This window comes from Geotrypetes seraphini, chromosome 8 (genome assembly GCF_902459505.1).
Source record: "Geotrypetes seraphini chromosome 8, aGeoSer1.1, whole genome shotgun sequence".
Classification (NCBI taxonomy): Eukaryota; Metazoa; Chordata; class Amphibia; order Gymnophiona; family Dermophiidae; genus Geotrypetes; species Geotrypetes seraphini.
In genome coordinates, this window is record NC_047091.1 from 176,672,347 (window position 1) to 176,693,399 (window position 21,053).

General features: G+C 43.5%; 1 protein-coding gene across 4 annotated transcripts in view; it reads right to left on the minus strand.

The window, feature by feature from the left end:
• MORC2 (MORC family CW-type zinc finger 2) overlaps positions 1-21,053 on the minus strand; it is a 248,790-nt gene that overhangs the window by 168,111 nt on the left and 59,626 nt on the right. For all 4 annotated transcript variants that reach the window (XM_033954118.1, XM_033954117.1, XM_033954120.1 and 1 more), the window contains exons 6-9: positions 20,290-20,398; positions 11,890-12,049; positions 11,652-11,763; positions 11,290-11,415 (exon numbers count right to left, since the gene is read on the minus strand). In XM_033954118.1, the coding sequence (XP_033810009.1) occupies positions 11,290-11,415; positions 11,652-11,763; positions 11,890-12,049; positions 20,290-20,398 (507 nt within the window). The remainder of the gene's footprint in view (positions 1-11,289; positions 11,416-11,651; positions 11,764-11,889; positions 12,050-20,289; positions 20,399-21,053) is intronic.

A 21,053-nucleotide genomic window follows, 5' to 3' on the forward strand; every position in this document is an offset into this window, starting at 1 on the left:
GCCCTTTTGAATGTGACTCCGCCAGGAATTCCTTCTAAATTCTCCCGCATTATTGCGACAATGGCCAAGGTGGCACGCTTAGTACTAGCAGCTGCATGGCGTCAAGATACGATTCCATCGAAAGCGCAAGTGGTCAATAAATTATGTTTTTTGTATGTCCAAATTGACTGCAATGAAACATCATAGTCTAGGTGTGTTTGTGCATCGGTGGAAGCCGTATATTGATTGGATTGCCCGGATGGATGGTTGAATATTCTATATTTATTGCCTTTTCTGTTCTCTATGTTTTGATTGGAAAAAAAAATTTTTTTTGTGCACATTATTTACTTTGTATCCAGGACCTTGGGGGGGGAGGGTGGAGAGGGGAGTGGGGGTGGGCGAGTTTCTGGTACTGTTCTTGTTTTTGCAATCTGTTGGCATTGTAACAAAGAGTTATGTCACAACAGTTTGGTTTGTACTGGTTTTCTCTGTATGCTTTTATAATTTGTATGTTTTCAATAAAACAAAATTTTCAAAAAAAAATTAAAAATAAAAATAAAAAAAGATTTCAGACAGTAGTGAGATGTGAATGTATGAACTGAGGACCAAGTAGCAGCTTTACAGATCGCATCAATAGGAGTGGAATGTAAGAAAGCAACTGAAGCTGCCATAGCTCGGACCTTGTGGGCTGTAACGTGACTTCCCAGTTGCAGCCCAGCCTGAGCATAACAGAAGGCGATACAAGCAGCCAACCATGTAGAAATAGTTCTCTTGGATACAGGACATCCCAACTTATTAGGATCAAAAGAGACAAAAAGTTGAGGAGATGCTCTGTGTGACTAAGTTCTCTTAAGTAATAAGCCAAAGCTCATTTACAGTCCAAAGTATGAAGAGCTGTTTCTCCAGGATGAGAATGATGAGGCTTAGAAAAGAACACTGGAAGCACAATGGATTGATTGAGATGGAATTCAGTGACTACTTTTGGAAGGAACTTTGGATGAGTGCGAAGCACAACTCTGTTATGATGAAACACTGAACGGTGGACCTGCCACCAGTGCTTGAAGTTCACTTACTCTTCGAGCAGAAGTAAGGGAGAAAATAAAAAACACTTTCCAAGTGAAGTAACTAAGATGAGACGAAGACATTGGTTCAAAAGGAGGCTTCAAAAGTCTAGATAGAACATTGAGATCCCAAACTACTAGAGGTGGTTTGACACTGAAAAGTCCTTTCATGAATCTGGACACAAGAGGATGAGAATTCAGAGGTTTACCATCAACAGGGCTGTGAAACGCATTGATAGCACTGAGATGAACGCTAATCAAAGTGGTCTTGAGGCCTGAGATGGATAGATGTAGAAGATAATACTGAAGATATAGAGGTGGATTTAGCATCATGATGATGAAGAGTACACCAAATGGAAAACCGTGTCCATTTCTGCTGGTAACAGTGCTGCATAGACAGTTTTCTTGAGACTTCTAAGATAAGTCGGACAGGATGAGAAAGATGAACCTAAGCCAATGTCAGCCCAAGAGGTACCAAGCTGTCAGGTGTAAAGACTGAAGATTGGGATGATGAAGAAGAACATAAGAACATAAGCAGTGCCTCTGCCGGGTCAGACCAGAGGTCCATCCCGCCCAGCAGTCCGCCCCCGCGGCGGCCCAACAGGTCATGACCTGCCTTAATCACCAGAAGGGGCCCCCTTGCCCCATAGGTTTCTCATCGAAGTCCTATCTTCCCATCAATGTCCTAACCCTCCGGCCTTGCACCTGCACGACCTGGTGAGCTGTCTATACTTATACAACACCCCAGCACCTCCCTCAGTACCCCACGATCCCCTTTTCCCTCAGGAATCTGTCCAATCCCTGTTTGAATCCCTGTACTCTGCCGGATCACTTCCTCCGGGAGCGCATTCCATTTGTCCACGACCCTTTGGGTGAAGAAAAACTTCCTTGCATTTGATTTGAACCTATCTCCCTTCAGTTTCTCTGAGTGCCCCCTCGTACCTGTTGTCCCTTTTAGTCTGAAGAACCTGTCCCTGTCCACCCTCTCTATGCCCCTAAGTATTTTGAAGGTCTCTATCATATCCCCCCTGAGCCTCCTTTTTTCCAGAGAGAAGAGCCCCAGTTTATCCAGCCTCTCAGCATATGGGAAGTTTTCCAGCCCTCTTACCAGTTTCGTTGCCCTCCTTTGGACTCTCTCAAGAACTGCCATGTCCTTCTTGAGGTGCGGCGACCAATATTGAACGCCGTATTCCAGATGTGGGCGCACCATCGCTCGATACAGCGGCATGATGACTTCCCGCGTCCTGGTTGATATGCCCCTCTTGATGATGCCCAGCATCCTGTTGGCTTTCTTCGAGGCTGCTGCACACTGTGCGGATGGTTTCATGGATGGATCCACTAGCACACCCAAGTCTCTCTCAAGTCCGGTGTCTTCCAGCAATCTCCCCCCCATTTTATACTCGAACAACGGGTTCTTTTTCCCTATGTGCATGACCTTGCATTTATCTACGTTAAAGCGCATTTGCCATTTGTTTGCCCAGTCCTCCAGCTTATCAAGGTCCCTTTGCAATTCCTCACACTCCTCCCTGGTCCTAACTCTGGCGCAGAGCTTGGTATCGTCTGCAAATTTTATAACCTCACACTTTGCCTCCGTTTCCAGGTCATTGATAAATATGTTGAAGAGTAGCGGCCCCAGCACCGATCCCTGCGGCACACCGTGACTGTGTGTGAGAAGAGATGGAAAAATCTGAAGAGGCACTGATTCCCTGATACTGAGTTGAAGTAGAAGGGAGAACCAGGGTTCACTGGGCCACCGACAAGCTATCAGAATCACTGTGGCTAATTCCTGTTTTAACTTGACAAGCATCTTAAGGATGAGGGGGATTGGAGGAAAAGCATAGAGAAACTTGTGTGTCCAATCCAGAAGAAAAGCATCCGCTTCCAGATCTTGGGGAAAGTACTGCCTGGAGCAAAAATGGGACAGCTTGCAATTGGGGTGGGGGGACACAAACAGGTTTATCTGAGGATTCCCCCCCACTGAGAAACTGCAGAGTTGAGCATCCACTCGTGTGGCTGAAGAAACCTGCTGAGTCCGTCTGCAAGAGAATTTTGTTCCCCGTGAATGTATACTGCTTTCAAAAATATGTTGTGAACAATCGCCTAATTCCAAATCTTCTGGGCCTCTTGACAAAGGAGAGAGCCTGTGCAGATTAGAAGGACATGGTTTGGCATAATGTGCTGAAATGCTTTGGCACAATGTGCTGAAATGCTTTGAGAGTATTGTAAATCGCTCCGAGTTATAAGAGAGTGATTTGGCAAAGCTAATCCTGGGTAGACCAGTGACCTTAAGTGCAAAGACCGTCCAGATGAGCTCTCCAAGTGTAGGTGAACGAGTTCGTGGTTAGAACCTTCTGATGTGGAGGTGTTTGGAATAAAAACCCTCTGGAAAGATTGGAAGAGTTCTTCCACCACTGCAGATATTATCGAAGTGAAGATGTAGTGTAATGTGTTGAGACAACTAAGATGCGAGAGCCCATTGAGATATCCTGAGATGAAGTCTTGCAAACGAAGTAACATGCACCGTGGAAGCCATATGACCCAGGAGTATCATCACTTGTCTGGCCAAAATTGATGGAAGATGATGATTTCATTCAGCTTTGCCATCAGACTTATCTTGTCTTTGCCGAGGGAGAAACACTGAGATAAATGGTGTCTAGCAGAGCTCTGATAAATTGCAGATTCTGAAAGGGTTGAAGTTGGGATTTGGGGAAATTGATTTCAAATCCAAACAGCTGAAGGAGAATTGTGAACCGAGTCGCTGTCATCACCCTCTGCAAGGTTGGATCTTTGATCAGCCAATCGTCCAGATAGGGAAACGCCTGGAGACCCTGTAACCAGGCACTTGGTGAATACTCTGGGAGAGGTTGCAAGGCTGAAGGGTAGGACTCTATATTGATAATGGTGCTGTGCTACTGAAATCTGAGAAATTTTCTGGAAGTTGAATGCACTGGAATGCAAGTATAAGCTTCTTTCAGATCTTGAGAGCATAGCCAGTCGTTGTGATCTAAGAGAGAATATAAAGTTGCCAGAGACAACATACAAAACTTTTCCTTCACTAGAAACTTGTTCAGGCCCCTGAGGTCTAAAATTGGACATAGACCTCCCGTCTTCTTTGGGATGAGAAAATACCAGGAGTAAAATCCCCAATTCCTCTGGAGAAGTAGAACCTCCTCTATTGCCTTGAGAATAAAAGATTCTACCTCCCAAAGAAGGGATGTCTGCTGAGTGTTGAAAGACAACTTTCTTGGAGGATGATCTGGCGGTATAGTGATGAAGTGAAGAGAGTATCCCTTTCGAATGACTTTTAGAACCCAGAGATCTGTGATTATCAATTTCCAACAATGATAGTACAATTGGAGCCAACCTGGTTGAAGAAGAGGCTATGCCCTTTAGAAGCGCGTCAGAACGACTGAGCAGGCTTTGGAGGAGCTGCTGATTGAGATTTCTGAGGGCGCTGTTGCGTGCTTCTACTTTTTCTGCTGCGATCTAGGAGCAGCAACTGGTTTCGAAGAAAAACACCTTTGATATGAAGGAGGCTTAAAAGATTTAGAAGTTGAGGGCTTAAGCTTGGATTTAACCAAAGCATTCCAATATTTCTCATGGTCAGTGAGCTTTATATAGCATTTTCAATAGAATCACCAAAAACTCCTCTCCTAAGCAAGGAATGTTAGCTAATCTGTCCTGAAGATTGATATCTATATCTGAGACTTTTAGTCATGCGAGACATCTCATGGCCACTGACATAGCTGAGATTGAGGCTCTGGAAAATAATTCAAACGCATCATAAGCAGATTTTGACATATACTTTCTAGCTAAGGTAAGGGTGCGAAATATATGATGAAATTCTTGCAGATGTTGAGAAGGAATGTATCTATCAAAAGAAGGCAATTTCCAAACTAGATGCTTGATATAGCAGGAGACATAGAAATTGTAATTTAGTACTCTGTTCACCAACATGGATTTTCACACCCTTCACACCCTGGTGGCACAGAGGCATAGACTCTTGATGGAGCAGATTTTTTCAAAGTCGACTCCACTACTAATGACTGGTGCTGAAGCTGTAGTTTGTCAAAACCTGATGAAGTAATTATCTTATACAGAGTGTTTAATTTTCTGGGAGCCACTGTAATGCTGTGGGGCATTTCCCAATTCTTATGAAGAGTCTCTTTGAGAATATCACGTAATGGTAGTCTGAGAAGTTCTTTAGGAAGCTCATCGTAATCTAAGGCCTCCAAGTATTCAGCACTGTAGAAAGAGTCAGCTTCCAGCTTGACTGGTAGCTCTTTTTTCCAACTGCCTAATAAATTTAATGAAAGAAAGTCTTTCAGTTGGAGATTTAGACTTTGGTGGATACTTCTGTGGAGACTTTTCCGAAGGAATATCATAAACTTCCATTGTAGAGTCAGACAAGTCCTCAGCTGAATCAGACTGCAAGTCAGGGTAATCTATCAACTTTGTAAGCTCCATGAGAATGCCCAGATCAGTATTTTTTTTTTTTTTGTAAACCGCCTATAACTGAGAGGTATTGGCAGGATAGAAAACAATAATGTAATGTAATAAATGGGCTTTGGTGAAGGAGTGCGTACGAGAAAAATCAATGCTTACGTTGAGTCTGGTGCCGATCAGATGACGAGGTATGACGCAAAGCTCTTTTTCACTTCAAAGAATGTGAGAGCGTGCGATGTTTTCTTTTCGAAGCATGTGAAGAATGATGCTTACTGGACTAAAAATGTCGAGAGGAGGAATGACAATGTCTCGATGAGCTGAATTAGCGTCATGATGGAGATAGATGTCCAGGCGTGGAGCGTCAATGCCATTCTGGAATGCCAGTTGCAGTTCCATTGGATTTGATAGCTTTATGCTGAGGCTGGGCTGATACTGAGGGAGTCAATACTGAAGTAAGCAATTTGAATGCAGCACCCAACTCCGCTTGGAATAGCGTATGGAGCTTTTCACGAAAGGAAAGCACTGGTACCTCTGGCTTATCTGCCTGTACCATTCGTGCCAGCTGCAAAGGTGGTCGTCACTGCTTGGTCGTCATCAAGGGACTCAAAGAAAGATCAACTTGCGATGCCTGTTGGGAAGCTAGCAGCTTCTTAGCTGGCTTACTGGACAGAGTGAGGTTTCTCGACATCAAAGGTTGCAATGTATTTTCGGTGTCCATGCTGGTCCTGAACAACTTCTCCTGTTGAAGTTTCCAGCTCTTGATGGAATGTTTCGGCAGGATAGAAACCGGATGCAGGATTCCACCTGATGTGGAGGCCCAAGGCATTGTAAGCACCAACTGTGTGGGTTGGTAATAGAAATTGGCCTTTGGCACCTGCAGCACTTTTTGAAGCCTGTTAACAGCCTGGATATATTTAGAAAGACCGCGTCAGCCAAGTCAAAACTCAATGGCTGAGAAAAAAAATGAAGTCCTCGAAGGCAAGAAGCCGTGATGAAAAAAGAGAAGAAAAGAAGAAAATAAAGAGATTCATTTTTTTTTTTTTTTTTTTACTAATGAAGAAATATTTAAAGAAAAAAATACGTGAGCAGGAAGGCAAAATACACAAAATTTGAACAGCGTTCAAAAGCAAGACTTCTTAGCTCCACAGTAAACTAAGAACTGAGGTACCTCGAGCCTGCGTCAGACAGGAAGGCACTCGTACATGCGCAGTGTGGGTAGTTTGTGAACTTTCTCTTTTAAAGCTGTATGTACCGGAGCTCCATGGATGACGTCACCCCACATGTAAGAATTTGCTGCCTGATTGTCCTGGGATAATCTTGTGTTATACACAAATAAAACTCAGGAAAAAAAAATTATTGTGTGTTGAATTAAGTACTGTAGACTAAACAGTTGGGTAGTAGCAGAGGCCACTAACCAAACAGGAGATAGCCATGACATAATTCTAGAGAAAAAGAGTGTGACTACATACACAGTCAACACAATGACTCTTGCTTAGTCTTAGCTCATTCAATTTCTCTTTAGAATTGAGTACACTGATTATCAGACAGTGGACACACATCAAATCCCATCTTGCATCTAGATACTTTAGGCATTCCCAGAAAACCAAGTTACTTACATGTAGCAAGTGTTCTCCATAGACAGCAGGATAGAAGTTCACATAGCATGGAAGATGTCACCAACAAAACCAAGTGCAAGAACACTAATCCAGCCTAGATTTCTAGAACCCCTGAACCAGCTCACTGTATATACACCACTTCCCGCCTTTCGCTATCCCTTGGGACCACATCAGTCTATTTTATAGTTCAATTTAGCATAGAATGCTACTCTTTGGGGCGGTAAGAGGATGTGTGGGGACACGTATCATGTTATTCATGGAGAATACCTGCTATCAGTAAGTCAACCGGTTTTCTCCAAAGACAAGCAAAGATACTAAGTCCTGATAGTATGGATGCATTTGGTTGACAATTAAATTAAGAAAAAAAAAAAAATTTTCTCAATTAAGCATGGCTTGGCAAGGAGCAATCTGAAACTAGGAGCATATAATTAGCTTTTAACCTTAAACTTTAGGGTGGCATGGGGGATCTGTGGGGGAGACGGGGAGGGGAGCTTTTGTAACCCAGGAGGACATCAGAGTCCAGTCCTCTTGGGGAGGGTCACCTTTCTTGTAAACTCAAACACTTATTGCCTGTCATTTTGCCTTTGTTTGTTTGTGGTTCTTTATTGTTAATAAAAAACAGATTTAAACATAACCTTATACTTTACTTACTTTATTATTAATTTTGTAGTTTTATTTCTTACCCTATTTTAAATTTTTACACATACCACATAGATCATGGGTGCCCACACTTTTTTGACTCAAGAACTACTTTTAAAAAGACCAAGTCAAAATGATCTACCAACAATAAAATTTTTAAAAAACACAAAGCACACTGTATGCATAGAATTGTTAATTATCATTCCTATTCCGGGGTTTTTTCAAAGAGGTCAAAGCAGATGACTCTATGCAGTGTCACCTCAGTAACAACCATACAAAAATAGACAAATACCCACCCCCCTCCCTTTTTACTAAACCACAATAGCAGTTTTTAGCGCAGGGAGCTGCGCTGAATGCCCAGCACTGCTCTCAACGCTCATAGGCTCCCTGCGCTAAAAACCACTATTGCGGTTTAGTAAAAGGGGACCAAATTGTAAAATATAGACAGCAGATATAAATTCAGACACATTTTGATCACTAAATTTAAAATAAAATAATTTTTCCTACCTTGTCTGGTGATTTCATGAGTCTCTGGTTGCACTTTCTTCTTCCGATTGTGCATCCAATCTTTCTTTCAGCCTGTATGCTTCCTCTCCTCCACACCTCATTCCCTCCCCCAACTTTTTCTTCCTCTCTCCCTGACCTTTCTTTCTTTCTCTCTTCATGCCCCTTTCTTTTTTTCTGTTTCTCTTCTTTCCTTCTGTCTCCCTGCCTGCCCCCTTTCTTTCTTTCTCCCTGGCCTACCCCAAGCCACTGCCACTGCCATCGGGGAACAGGACCCAAACCACCATCAATAGATAACAGGCCCCAAAGCCGCCACCACCGCCACTGCCCCATGCTCCCTGCTTCGGGCCGTCCAGCATTCCTCTCCCCGACGTCAATTCTGCCGTCAGAGAGGAAGTTCCGCCCAGCCAGGCAGCGATTGGCTGGCCCGAACTTCCTCTCCGACGGCAGAATTGACGTCGGGGAGAGGAAGACTAATCGGCCCGATAGATCGCCAAGGCAAAGTGAGTCCTGGGTGATCAACTCACTTTGCCTTGGCGAGCTACTGGTCAATCGCGATCGACCTATTGGGCACCCCTGACATAGATGTTTTGCCAATGAAGTACATCAAATGTTAAATAAACTTGGAAACTTTGAACTGTAGCTACAGGTTGCCTAACACACCACACAAAAAAATTTAACAAGAATGTGAAGTATAACAGGAAAAACAGTTTCCCCCCCTTAACCCACCATCAAGAAAGTCTGGAACCGAAAGAAATGGACCTATAAGGGTGAAGTTGGATTCTAATCCCTAAACAGATTTTGGAGGACTGTCTGGTCAAACCTAAAGTAGTGTTAATCTTATTGTAATGAAAAGTGAGATGTAAATGTATGGACAGAAGCCAGTGTTGCAGTTCTGCAAATCTCTAAAAAGGCTGACTGATGTTACCACTGCTTTGACATTATGAGCAGTGATATAAATCTCAAAAGTCAGACCTGCATGGGCATAACTGAGGAAGATGCAGTTTACTAGTCAAAAGAAAAAAAAACAAAAACAACACCTGAAGTTGGGTGGTCTATAGTTCTATAACAGAGGTCCTAAAGTCCCTCCTTGAGGGCCGCAATCCAGTTGAGTTGAGATCTATGTGCATGCACTGCTTTCAATGCATATTCATTGGGGAAATCCTGAAAACCCGACTGGATTGAGGCCCTCAACGAGGGACTTTGAGATACCTGTTCTATAAGGTCCTCTTGTAATTATTTTTTTAAATAAGGACAATTTGAACTAGGGGGGGAGGGAGGTCATCACCAGACTGAATTGAACTGTCTACTAGGACAGTGTTTCCTGGAAAGAACTGATAACAGAAATGACTCCTTGACTCTAGCCCAGGGGTAAACAATTCCGATCCTCGAAAGCCACAGGCAGGTGAGGTTTTCAGAATATTCACAATGACTATATATGAGATGGATTTGCATGCACTGCCTCCTTGAGATGCAAACCTCTCTCATGCATATTTATTGGGGATATCCTGAAAATCTGACCTGCCTGTGGTTCTCGAGGACTGGAATTGCCTACCCCTGCTCTAGCCTAAGCACTCAAACATGAGCATAAATCCTTCCTCTTCTTTGGGTGAAACTCTAATGATTAATCTGGAAAAATATCCACAGTGAAACCACAACTCGATGAAAGAACAATACCCAAAATGGAAGATCAAGGCCTAGTGAGGCCTAAATAGAGCAGAACATGGGGACTGGGGAAGAAAACCAAACAACTATAAAATCTTACTAAGGTTCTGCTGGGAACAGTTCCAGAACTCAAAAGATTAAAAAAAAAAAGAACCAAAAAACTTACAAAGCTCAAAAGTCAATCAGTATCCAAATATCTGACACAATGCTGGAAAATTTTGGTCCCGTATGACAGCAGCAGGTTGGAGTGGCCAACATTTAGAGTGAGCCTGCTCAGAAGTTCTACAAAGCTAGTTATCAACATTCCTTTGCCAAGCTCCATCAGTGAAGTCACCCGTGTCATGAAAACTTAAGAACATAAGAATTGTCGTTGCTGGGTTAGACCAGTGGTCCATCCTGCCCAGCAGTCCGCTCACACGGCGGCCTCTAGGTCAATACCAGTGCTCCAAATGAGTCCAATCTTACCAGTTTGGTACCCTGGCTGCCTTTGGAGAAATATTTATATCAGGATTACAAAACATCTTTATCACCTATCCATTTCAACTAATATGATCTCATGCCTACAAATTTAATTTAATCGGAGATCCCTTGTTTCCATCAGAAAAAAATAAAGTATCCCTGGTTCTAATTTGTTGGGAGAGAAAAATTTATTTATTACTTATATACCACTTATATTCTAAGTGGTTTACATTCAGGTACTTTATCATATTTCCCTATCCGTCCCGGTGGGCTCAAACGCTATCTAGTGTACCTGGGGCAATGGGGGGATTAAGCGACTTGCCCAGGGTCACAAGGAGCAGCGAGGGATTTGAACCCACAGCCACAGGGTGCTGAGTAGAGTTGCACGGGGACAGAAATCCCACCCATTCCCCGCCAGGATCCTCTCCGTCTCCACCCATCCCCACAAGGAATTACCTTCATCCCCGCCCGTCCCCATAAAAAGCAGCAATTACTTTTGACAGGATCATCAATTCCACAGTTTCTTTTGTGTTTGCGTTGCTGTTTTCCTTGTGGAATCTCTTTGGTGGAACCCTTTTTTTGTTTTCTGTTCAGGTAATTAATTTATAAACCCCCCTCTTTTACTAAGGCTGACGTGTCCATTATATTATATGGACGAACCCTGCTTCCAAAGCCTTCCATCCCCGTGGGAGTCCCATTGGCTAAAGGGGGGTCCCCATTGGAGTCCCATGGGCCAGAGGGGGGTCCCCGTGGGTTAGGGGGGATTCCCACGGGACCCACGGGATTCCCATGATCCCCGTTCCCGTGCAGACCTCTAGTGCTGAGGCTGTAGCTTTAACCCCTGCACCACACACTCCCACTTTTCATTTGAGGAAGGTGCACCACATCTTAATTTCTTTGTAGAAATTGTTCAATCTTACCGAGGTTTGTACAAGCAGCATGAAAGACGTTTGGTTTGTACTTTGTCTCCATGGAGAAAGATCCTCATTCTAGGATCAATGTAGATAACGGCAGCATAAGCACGGAAAGAGCGACGTTCTGGCTTTCTATTTTGGAAAAAGGAAAGCACATGTCCACCACTGCTACAGTTCATCCATCTCAGATATCTATACTACTACACATACAATAGAATGAATTCCAAACACTATGAAAGCTTGTTAGCCTGTTTCTGTAAGATTCTGTATATAATAGATTCCACATGCACTAATAATGCTAGTTTATCAATCCAACCCTTAGAACACATTCTAAAGCATGAAATAATAGGTCTCTTTCATATGCTTACGTTCCTTCTGGAGGTGTTCCTGCCATCTGAATATCTTTAGGGTCGGAAACCACATCGAGCTCTGGATCACCATTATCCATCAGCTTAAGGTTAAAAACTACAACCAATGTCCCTATAAAAGAATATTCAAGATTATATACAAAAATGCGCTATTTCATGTCAGAGTTAGTAAAATATCCTGTCTCCAGGCATCTTCTTGAGCTGTGACCAGCATGAGATCTGGGCAGAACACACTCACCACTTGCCCCACTGATCTTGCTGAATTGCTCCATAATTTCCTGCTCAGACTTGAAGGGTGAATACTTGTAAATCAGTTCTGTCTCAATGGCAAACTTCTCCATGTCCTCTGTGACTGGTTCTCGAGTGTATGAATTCCAGGTTGGTAGGGGGACAATCACCTGTATTAAAATAGCAGAAAGAAAACAGAAAAATAAAAAAGATTGTTCTCTTTTAAGGCCAGCAAAACCCCAAAACAGGGACACAAAGGGGGCTATTTTAGAAACATAGCCATAAGTATAACTGTACTCATACATCAATGAGGATTACCCATGCAGAAAGACCGGTCTGGAAGGACAATAAGGAATCGCATTTTCTTTTTTTAAAAAAAAATTCTTTATTCATTTTAAAATTTTCATCAAGTGTACAAATATTCATAATAAACACAATTAGTTTGAACACTTGAACATCTTATTATACCTTATAATTAAAAATGTAACCCTCATCCCACCCTCCCTCAAATCCCTCTATTCATTATAAGATCATATATTTGAAACCCTCCCCCCACCCAATACTAAATGGTGTATACTTAATAGAAAAATGGCATTTAATCATGACAGAAAGATGTTAATGGCTCCCATATTTTAATAAAATTTTTATAATTTCCATTCTGTACTGCTATTGATCTTTCCATTCTATATATGTGACATACAGAGTTCCACCAAAAATTAAAATTAAGCCTACTGTGATCCTTCCAGTTATTAGTAATATGTTGGATGGCAACTCCAGTCAAAATCATTAAAAGTTTTCTCATAGACATTCCAAATATCACAGTATCATATGATAACGCTACATGGTTTTCCAATAAACAATTTATTTGATCCCAGATTGAGTTCCAAAAGGCTAAGATATGGGGACAGTAGAATAAAAGATGATCCAAAGTCCCTACCTCCAATTTACAATTTCCAACAGCAAACATTCCCTCTTCTAGGTCATCACCCCCCCTCCCCGCACATACACACACACAAGCAATAATGTCCCCTTTATTAGGGCAGAAATACTGCAAAAGAACATAAGAGAACCATAGTGGATCAGACCAATGGTTCATCTAGCCCAGGGGTAGGCAATTCCAGTCCTCGAGAGCCGGAGCCAGGTCATGTTTTCAGGATCTCCACCATGAATATGTATGAGATGGATTTGCCTCCTTGAGATGCAAATCTATCTCATGCATATTTATTGTGGATATTCTGAAAACCTGGCCTGGCTCTGGCTCTTGAGGACCGAAATTGCCTGCCCCTGATCTAGCCAAATATCCTGTTTTCACAGTGGCCAATCCAGGTCACAAGTAGAGAGCTGCACGGGAACGGGGACGACGGGAATCCTGCGGGACCCGCGGGCATCCCGCGGGTTCCCCCTTTGGGTCACGGGGATCCCGTGGGGACGCCCCCTAGGGTCGCGGGGATCCCGTGGGGACGCCCCCTAGGGTCGCGGGGATCCTGCGGGGCTGGATGTACTCAGTCGCGCGGCTCTTCTCCCTACCTTCTCTGCTTGCAGCACAGAGCCGATCGGAAGTCTTCCCGACGTCAGCGCTGACGTCGGAGGGGAGGGAGGGCTTAAACAAAGCTGGATGTACTCAGTCGCGCGGCTCTTCTCCCTACCTTCTCTGCTTGCAGCACAGAGCCGAACGGAAGTCTTCCCGACGTCAGCGCTGACGTCAGAGGGGAGGGAGGGCTTAAACAAAGGGGGCTTAAACAAAGCCCTCCCTCCCTCCGACGTCAGCGCTGACGTCGGGAAGACTTCCGTTTGGCTCTGTGCTGCAGGCAGTGCAGGTAAGGAGGAGAGTAGCCTCGCGGTTCCAGTGGCTACCAAGGGAGGGGGCGGTCCGCCCCGCCACACCCCGCCCCGGTTGCAGCACAGCCGGCCAGGTCCCCTTACTTTTGTGGCACTTCCCCGACCGACCAACAACAGCCCCGGTCCGACAATCCTCCCTGCCCTGTAGCCGCGAATCTAAATTATCTTCTTACAGCAGCTTCTAATAAGGTAATTTAGATTCGCAGTTAAGGGCAGGGAGGTTTGTCGGACCGGGGCAGTTGTCAGTCGGTCGGGGAAGTGCCACAAAAGTAAGGGGACCTGGCCGGCTGTACTGCACCCGGGGCGGTAGAGAAGGAGTGGGGAGAAGGACGCTGAAAGGCCATGGGGAAGACGGGAGGAGGTGGGGAAGGACTCTGAAAGCACTTGAAGACAGAGGAGGGAGAAGGACGCTGAAAGCACATGGGGAATACAAAGGGGTGGAGAAGGACGCTGAAAGGCCATGGGAAGGGCGGGGGGGGGGGAAGGACTCTGAAAGCACTTGTGGAAGACAGAGGGGGGAGAAGGATGCTGAAAGCACATGGGGAAGACAAAGGGGTGGAGAAGGACGCTGAAAGGACATGGGGAAGACGGGGGGGGGTGGAGAAGGACGCTGAAAGGCCATGGGGAAGACAGAGAGGGAGAAGGACGCTGAAAGGACATGGGGAAGCAGAGGGGGGAGAAGGACACTGAAAGCACATGTGGAAGACAGAGGGGGGAGAAGGACGCTGACAGGACATGGGGAAGATGGGGGGGAGAAGGACGCTGAAAGGAAATGGGGAAGAGAGAGTAGGGAGAAGACACTGGCAGGGAAGAAGACAGATGCCAGACTATGGGGGAGCGGAGAGAAGAAGATGGGTGCCAGACCAATTTGGAAGGGGGAAGAAAGGGAGAGGCACAGTAACAGAGCAAATGGAAGATGCAGAAGGAAGAGAGACAGTGGATGGAAGGAATTGAATGAGAACATGAGGAAAGCAGAAACCAGGCAACAAAGGTAGGAAAAGAATTATATTTCTTTTTTTTTATTTTGCTTCAGGATAAAGTAGTATATTAGTTGTGTTGATAAAAATTTATAAACATTAGAGGCTCTGGTAGAAACCCATTTGCAAAGTATGTATTCTTCCCAATTAATATTTTCAAATTAATAAAGTCTTTTTGCTTATTTGTAAATGGGTTTCTACCAGAGCCTTTAATTCAGTAGCATAATTAAATGAAATAACTATTTCTGAAGTTTATATGGACGGGCGGGGACGGAGGGGATTCCTCGCGGGGACGGGTGGGGACGGAGGGGATTCCTCACGGGGACGGGTGGGGACGGAGGGATTCCTCACGGGGACAGGTGGGGACGGAGGGATTCCTCACGGGGACGGGTGGGGACGGGTGGGACTTTGGCGGGGACGGGTGGGGACAGGTGGGATTTCTGTCCCCGCGCAACTCTCTAGTCACAAGTACCTGTTAGAAACCCAAATGGTAACTAGGATTCCTGACTCAATGATAAATTAAGTTATGCTTATAAAATCTGGACTGCCATTCATGCGCCTAGACTTAAGCCTAATTTATGAGCCTAGTGCTGAAAATTTAAGCCCCTAACATGTTTCCCCTGTCCTAAAACCACTCCTGTTATCACCTAATTTTTTTGCTCCTCATTTTAGGAAGTTAGTGAAATTCCGAGTATAAATTTAGACCCTAGTAAATTTTCAAAGAGGCCAATTTAGGACATAACTCTCTAAATTGAAGCATAAATCTTTTACAATCCAATCCAATCTAAGGCTTGTTGACTGCTAAATCCCAACAGGAAGTCCAGAGTGGTTTATAATCAAACTTTAGCCAATACAATCATTGGGAATTACAGTTTAAGTACAAAGTGCATAATTTTTTGCTAAAAACAATAAATCCAATATTTTTACAAAAATAAAATCTGTTATAAAAAAATTTTTGTCTAAAATTTTTATTGATTTTCAAATAAAAATATACAACAGAGCTACTTTCAAAATGCAGCAATAATGCATAAAACAGCAAATAATAATTGTCAGAGAAACAAATCAACAATGTCACTAATAAACAACTCTCCAATACCCCCTCCCTCCCAGACAGCAGAGATAAATCCCATAAGTCCCATCCCCCCACCAACCACCCACAGTGAAATATCATTCAGTATATTCCCCAATTTTTTCCATGTAAAGTCCTGAGACCCACATTTAGTACATCACTTTGCCACAGCCATCTCCATCTTACCCAATGACAACAAACGAATAAGCCAGTCAGCATAAGTTTCCAATGGTTAGCTATTAAACACTTTGCAGCTGCCAAACCTAGGCAAAGAAGCTTAATTTGCCATTTATGTTCCCTGCTGTTATCAATGCCCAGCAAGCAGCCCTGAGGAGTTTCTCCCATTGGCCCTCCCCTAAGAGCGATCAAAGTATGAACCACTCTCTTCCAAAAGGGGCGGATTTCCAGACAGTCCCACCATATGTGCAAAAAGGACCCCACCCCAGTATCACACCTCCAACATTGATCAGACACCCGAGAAAACATTCTATGGAATCGCTCTGGCACACAAGCAGCAGCTCTATATACCTCTCCGCACATAAGCTCCCATTCTTTAGTGGTAAAACGCTGTCCCAGATCCCCCCTCCCAGTGTGTCTTAAAAGAAAAATGTGTATTAGAATGACCCTTCCAATACTGATAAATACTGAGAGGTCAAGGGACTCTGCAATACCAACCACAAATTCTCTAAATGTTCTTGCCCCAAAGGTGATCTAGATCAGTGTTCTTCAACCTTTTTACACCTGTGGACCGGCGGAAATAAAATAATTATTTCGTGGACCGGCAAACTACTAAGACTGAAATTTTTTTTTAAAACCATCGCCGCCCCATCCCCGCGAGCTCGGTCCCACAAACCATCTGATCCCATCTGCACAAGCCTCAAATAGTTATGATTTTATATTGAACATATTTTATTAAAGTATAAAAAGAAACAATATTCTATACAATTGTCATTTTATAAATACAAATAATACAGGGCAAAGATCAACAAAAACCCTGTCTCCCCTCCCCTTCACATATATCCCCTCTACTATCAAGAAAACTGAATAAGCTAAATTATTACAGAATGCTACACAAATATCATGTAATAGAATACCACAGTCACACATGACAGGAATGGTGTTAGGGGAGTAGAACTAGGGCAACTGCCCCCTGGTCAGAGAGAGCCCTAAGCCAGCTGGAAGCTAAAGAAGTAGTGCTTGGGCTTTGCACTCCCCAGTTATGTCTAGCAAGATACATACTTCAAATCTGATATATTTGAATCACAAGATAGAAATAAAATTATTTTTTCTACCTTTTGTCGTCTCTGGTTTCTGCTTTCATTGCCTTTTCACTGTCTTCCATCCAGCGTCTGCCCTAAGAACATAAGAATTGCCACTGCTGGGTCAGACCAGTGGTCCATCATGCCCAGCAGTCTGCTCACGCGGCGGCCCTCTGGTCTAAGACCAGCACCCTAACTGAGACTAGCCCTACCAGCGCACGTTCTTGTTCAGCAGGAACTTATCTAACTTTGTCTTGAATCCTTGGAGGGTGTTTTCCCCTATAACAGCCTCTGGAAGAGCGTTCCAGCTTTCTACCACTCTCTGGGTGAAGAAGAACTTCCTTACGTTTGTACGGAATCTACCCCCTTTCAACTTTAGAGAGTGTCCTCTCGTTCTCCCTACCTTGGAGAGGGTGAATAGTGTTTTTCTCTACCAAGTCTATTCCCTTCAGTATCTTCAATGTTTCGATCATGTCCCCTCTTAATCTCCTCTGTTCGAGGGAGAAGAGGCCCAGTTTCTCTAATCTTTCACTGTACGGAAGCTCCCCCAACCCCTTAACCATCTTAGTCGCTCTTCTCTGGACCCTTTCGAGTAGTACCGTGTCCTTCTTCATGTACGGTGACCAGTGCTGGACACAGTACTCCAGATGAGGGTGTACCATGGCCCGGTACAGCAGCATGATAACCTTCTCTGTCTCTTCAGTCCAGCATCTGCCCCTTCCATCTCTCCTCCTGCCCCCCCCCCCCCCCCCCAATTTGGTCTGGCATCTATCATCTTCCTTCTGTTTCCCTCATGGTCTGGCATCTCTGTCCTTCCCTCCCCCCTGTGGTTTTTAACATCTCTCTTCTCATTTCCTCCACTCAGATCTGATATCGTTCTCTGCTCTCTCTTCCCTTTTCTTCTCTGGTCTTCCTTCTCTATTTTCTGCCTCCATCTAAATTAAATTCTTTCTTACTATTTAGTCCTGTTTCCCTCTTTTCACTGCGTCTACCCACAGCTTGTCACCCCTTTCCCTCACCCTCCATTATCTTACTATTTTCTTCCCCCTTTATTTATCTCCTCCTTCCATCCAGTATGTGTTCTTTCCCCACTTCCATTCAGCATCTGCTCTCCCCTCTCAACTGACATCCATTTGCCTTCTGCTCTCTCTCCCTTCTTCTCACTTCCATCATCTGTCCCCTTCTCTCTCTCATCTCCTCCATTCCATCATCTGCCCCTTCTCTCTCTCCCCCCCACCAACTTCCATCATCTGCCCCACTTCCCCTCACCTTTGTGGGTCACTTTCTTTCCCCTGAGGGTGGCTCATGTCAGAGGGGAAGCTTTGGCCGAGCAGAACCGCTTGCAAGGAACAGTGGAACTTACTTGATTGATGTCGATGCTGGGGCCCGTTGCCGTTTGAAGAAGAAAAAAAAAAAGGTGGAAAAAAGGGACCTGCAAAGGCGAGAGGAAGGGAAACCTCCAGGACAGCTGCTCTTTGCCCTCGTTCAGTGGCCCAAGAATCCAGACCAGCAGCGGCAGCTCTGTATATTTTTAACTTCGGCATAGAGCTGCCCCTAATCAATAGTTTAGCGCGGTTTCATGAGGCAGCTTCGGGGCCTTTGCTAGGCCAGCCCGCTTCGATGATGCGATGTGGGCCGGCCTAGCAAAGGCCCCGAAGCTGCCTCATGAAACCGCGTTAAACTATTGATTAGGGGCAGCTCTATGCCGAAGTTAAAAATATACAGAGCTGCCGCTGCTGGTCTGGAGGTGCGGAGACAAGGCAGGAGACAAACGCGGTGGAAGGCAGGAGTCCCGGCGAAGGCAGGAGTCCCGCACCGCGACTGCAACAGGAAGTTGCAAGTCAGCTGACGCCGGCCTTTCGCTGCAGCGTGGACCGAATCCTTCGCGGACCGGCAAGATTTTTTTGAAGAACTGTGATCTAGATCCCCATCCTTAGGCTTGCATAAATTGTTGTATCTGATAATAGGCCAAGTTTTTAATTTTTGCATAGTGATGGATAATTTATAATTTTTTTTTTTTTTTTTTTTAATTTTATTTATTGAATTTTTCAATTTTTACAATGTTTGAAATTCAAGTGATATAATTAATTACTATATATCATTGTATCTATCATTAATACAACTTAATTTATAAACAGTATATATTATATATAATCAAAAGTTATACATCCCTCCCCTTTTTCCAATTAATGATTCTAAAAATTATACATGTCCCTCCCCTTTTCTATATAAGTATTATAATTGTGCTAAGAAATCTAATCATTAGAATAATTAGTCAATGGTTGCCAAATTTTATTGAAATTATGAATGTTCCCGTGTTGTAATGCTATTACTTTTTCCATTTTGTATATATGACAGACAGAGTTCCACCAGAACATATAATTTAATTTGGTATAGTCTTTCCAATTCTGAGTTATTTGTTGCATGGCGACTCCTGTCAATATTAATAGTAGTTTATTATTGTTTACTGAGATCGGACTCTGAGTTCTCATTGCAGTTCCAAATAATACAGTGTCATATGAGAGTCCTACATGATTTTCTAGTAATTTGTTAATTTGGGGCCAAATCATATTCCAAAAGGCATTTACACAGGGACAAAAAAAAATTAGATGATCTAACGTCCCTATTTCTATTTTACAATGCCAGCATCATTTATAATTTAATTCCTTTCTGATAGTCAAAGCTACAGTATATTCTTATCAAGCAATCTATACCTACAATGAGAAGAATTAGATGTTTATAGTGCAGACATGTAGTAAAAGGGTACAATAATGAAAGCCACCCAAGCAATCAAGAACATCTAGACGATTGTCTAACAAAATTAACTACATATTCAGATATGCAACCATAAAATAATTTGGTAGACAATATATTGCACTTTAAAAGTAGTACAGGCCTATTTAGGAAGCCAGAGGAGTCTTACCAATGATGGAGAAATACTATCACATTTTGTTTTTCCCTGCCCAAGTCAAAAGATCCTTTAGACCAGGGGGTGTCCACCTTTGGCCCTCGCCAGGTTGGGTTTTCAGGATTTCCCAAATGAATATGCATGAGATCTATTTGATACGATGGAAGCAGTGCATGCAAATAGATCTCATGAAAATTCATTGGGGAAATCCTGAAAACCAGACCAGATTGCTGCTCTCGAGGACTGACGCTGGACAACCCTGCTTTAGGCCCTAAAAATCTGCTACATAATCAATCATCAGCTAAAACAGTCACAGATCACAAATTTTATTTTACAAACTGGTCAAGTTTCTGCAAACCTCATCTATTCCTTCTTCCTCATGAAACGTTCGCGACAGGAAGAGAGAGGTCATGGTTTCTGCCTTCTTTGTGAAAAGAATGAAATCCTTTCCAATCCGCATAGAGCCCCTAGAGTTGCATTGCCATGAAATCAATGGTGCATAAATAAAAAACAATAGGAGAGGGGAGGAGAAAATCAATTAGAAAATCCCATGTAAACAATGTTGCAGTAATCAAAATATGATGATTAACAATTGGACAACCATGATGTAATCAGGTTCAAAAAGAATATGCAAAACTGTAAATTAAAAAGACAAAATGGACTACCTTTGATATTTGTGGATGAAATAAATGACAACTTATTTATAATTCCCAAATGTTGTAATTAAAGTATTAAAACAGGATCTGTGTTACATGAACCCTTGACTTTTGTACATGATGTCTTTCACGTATGGTCATATTTTGTATTTTCTCGTATGCATTGATCCTTTAATAAACATATTTTCAAAAAAAAAAAAAAAAAAACAGGGTCTGTGTATTCAGAATAAATTTTACGTTTTGGTTTCTCCTAGTTCCTGGCATGCTCTCATTCCCCCCAGGGTTACATACCATTTCTTTAGTTCAAGGACAGGAGTCGTTATTGTATTGATCCTATGTGCTAGAAGAGAAGAGGAGGTGCTGGCAAAGGGGGAGGCACTGGCTGACTGCCTACAGGACGTGCCTCTCGCTGCAAGAGTCAGTCGGTGCCCTCTCCTCTTCGCCAGCATCTCGCAGAACACCAGGA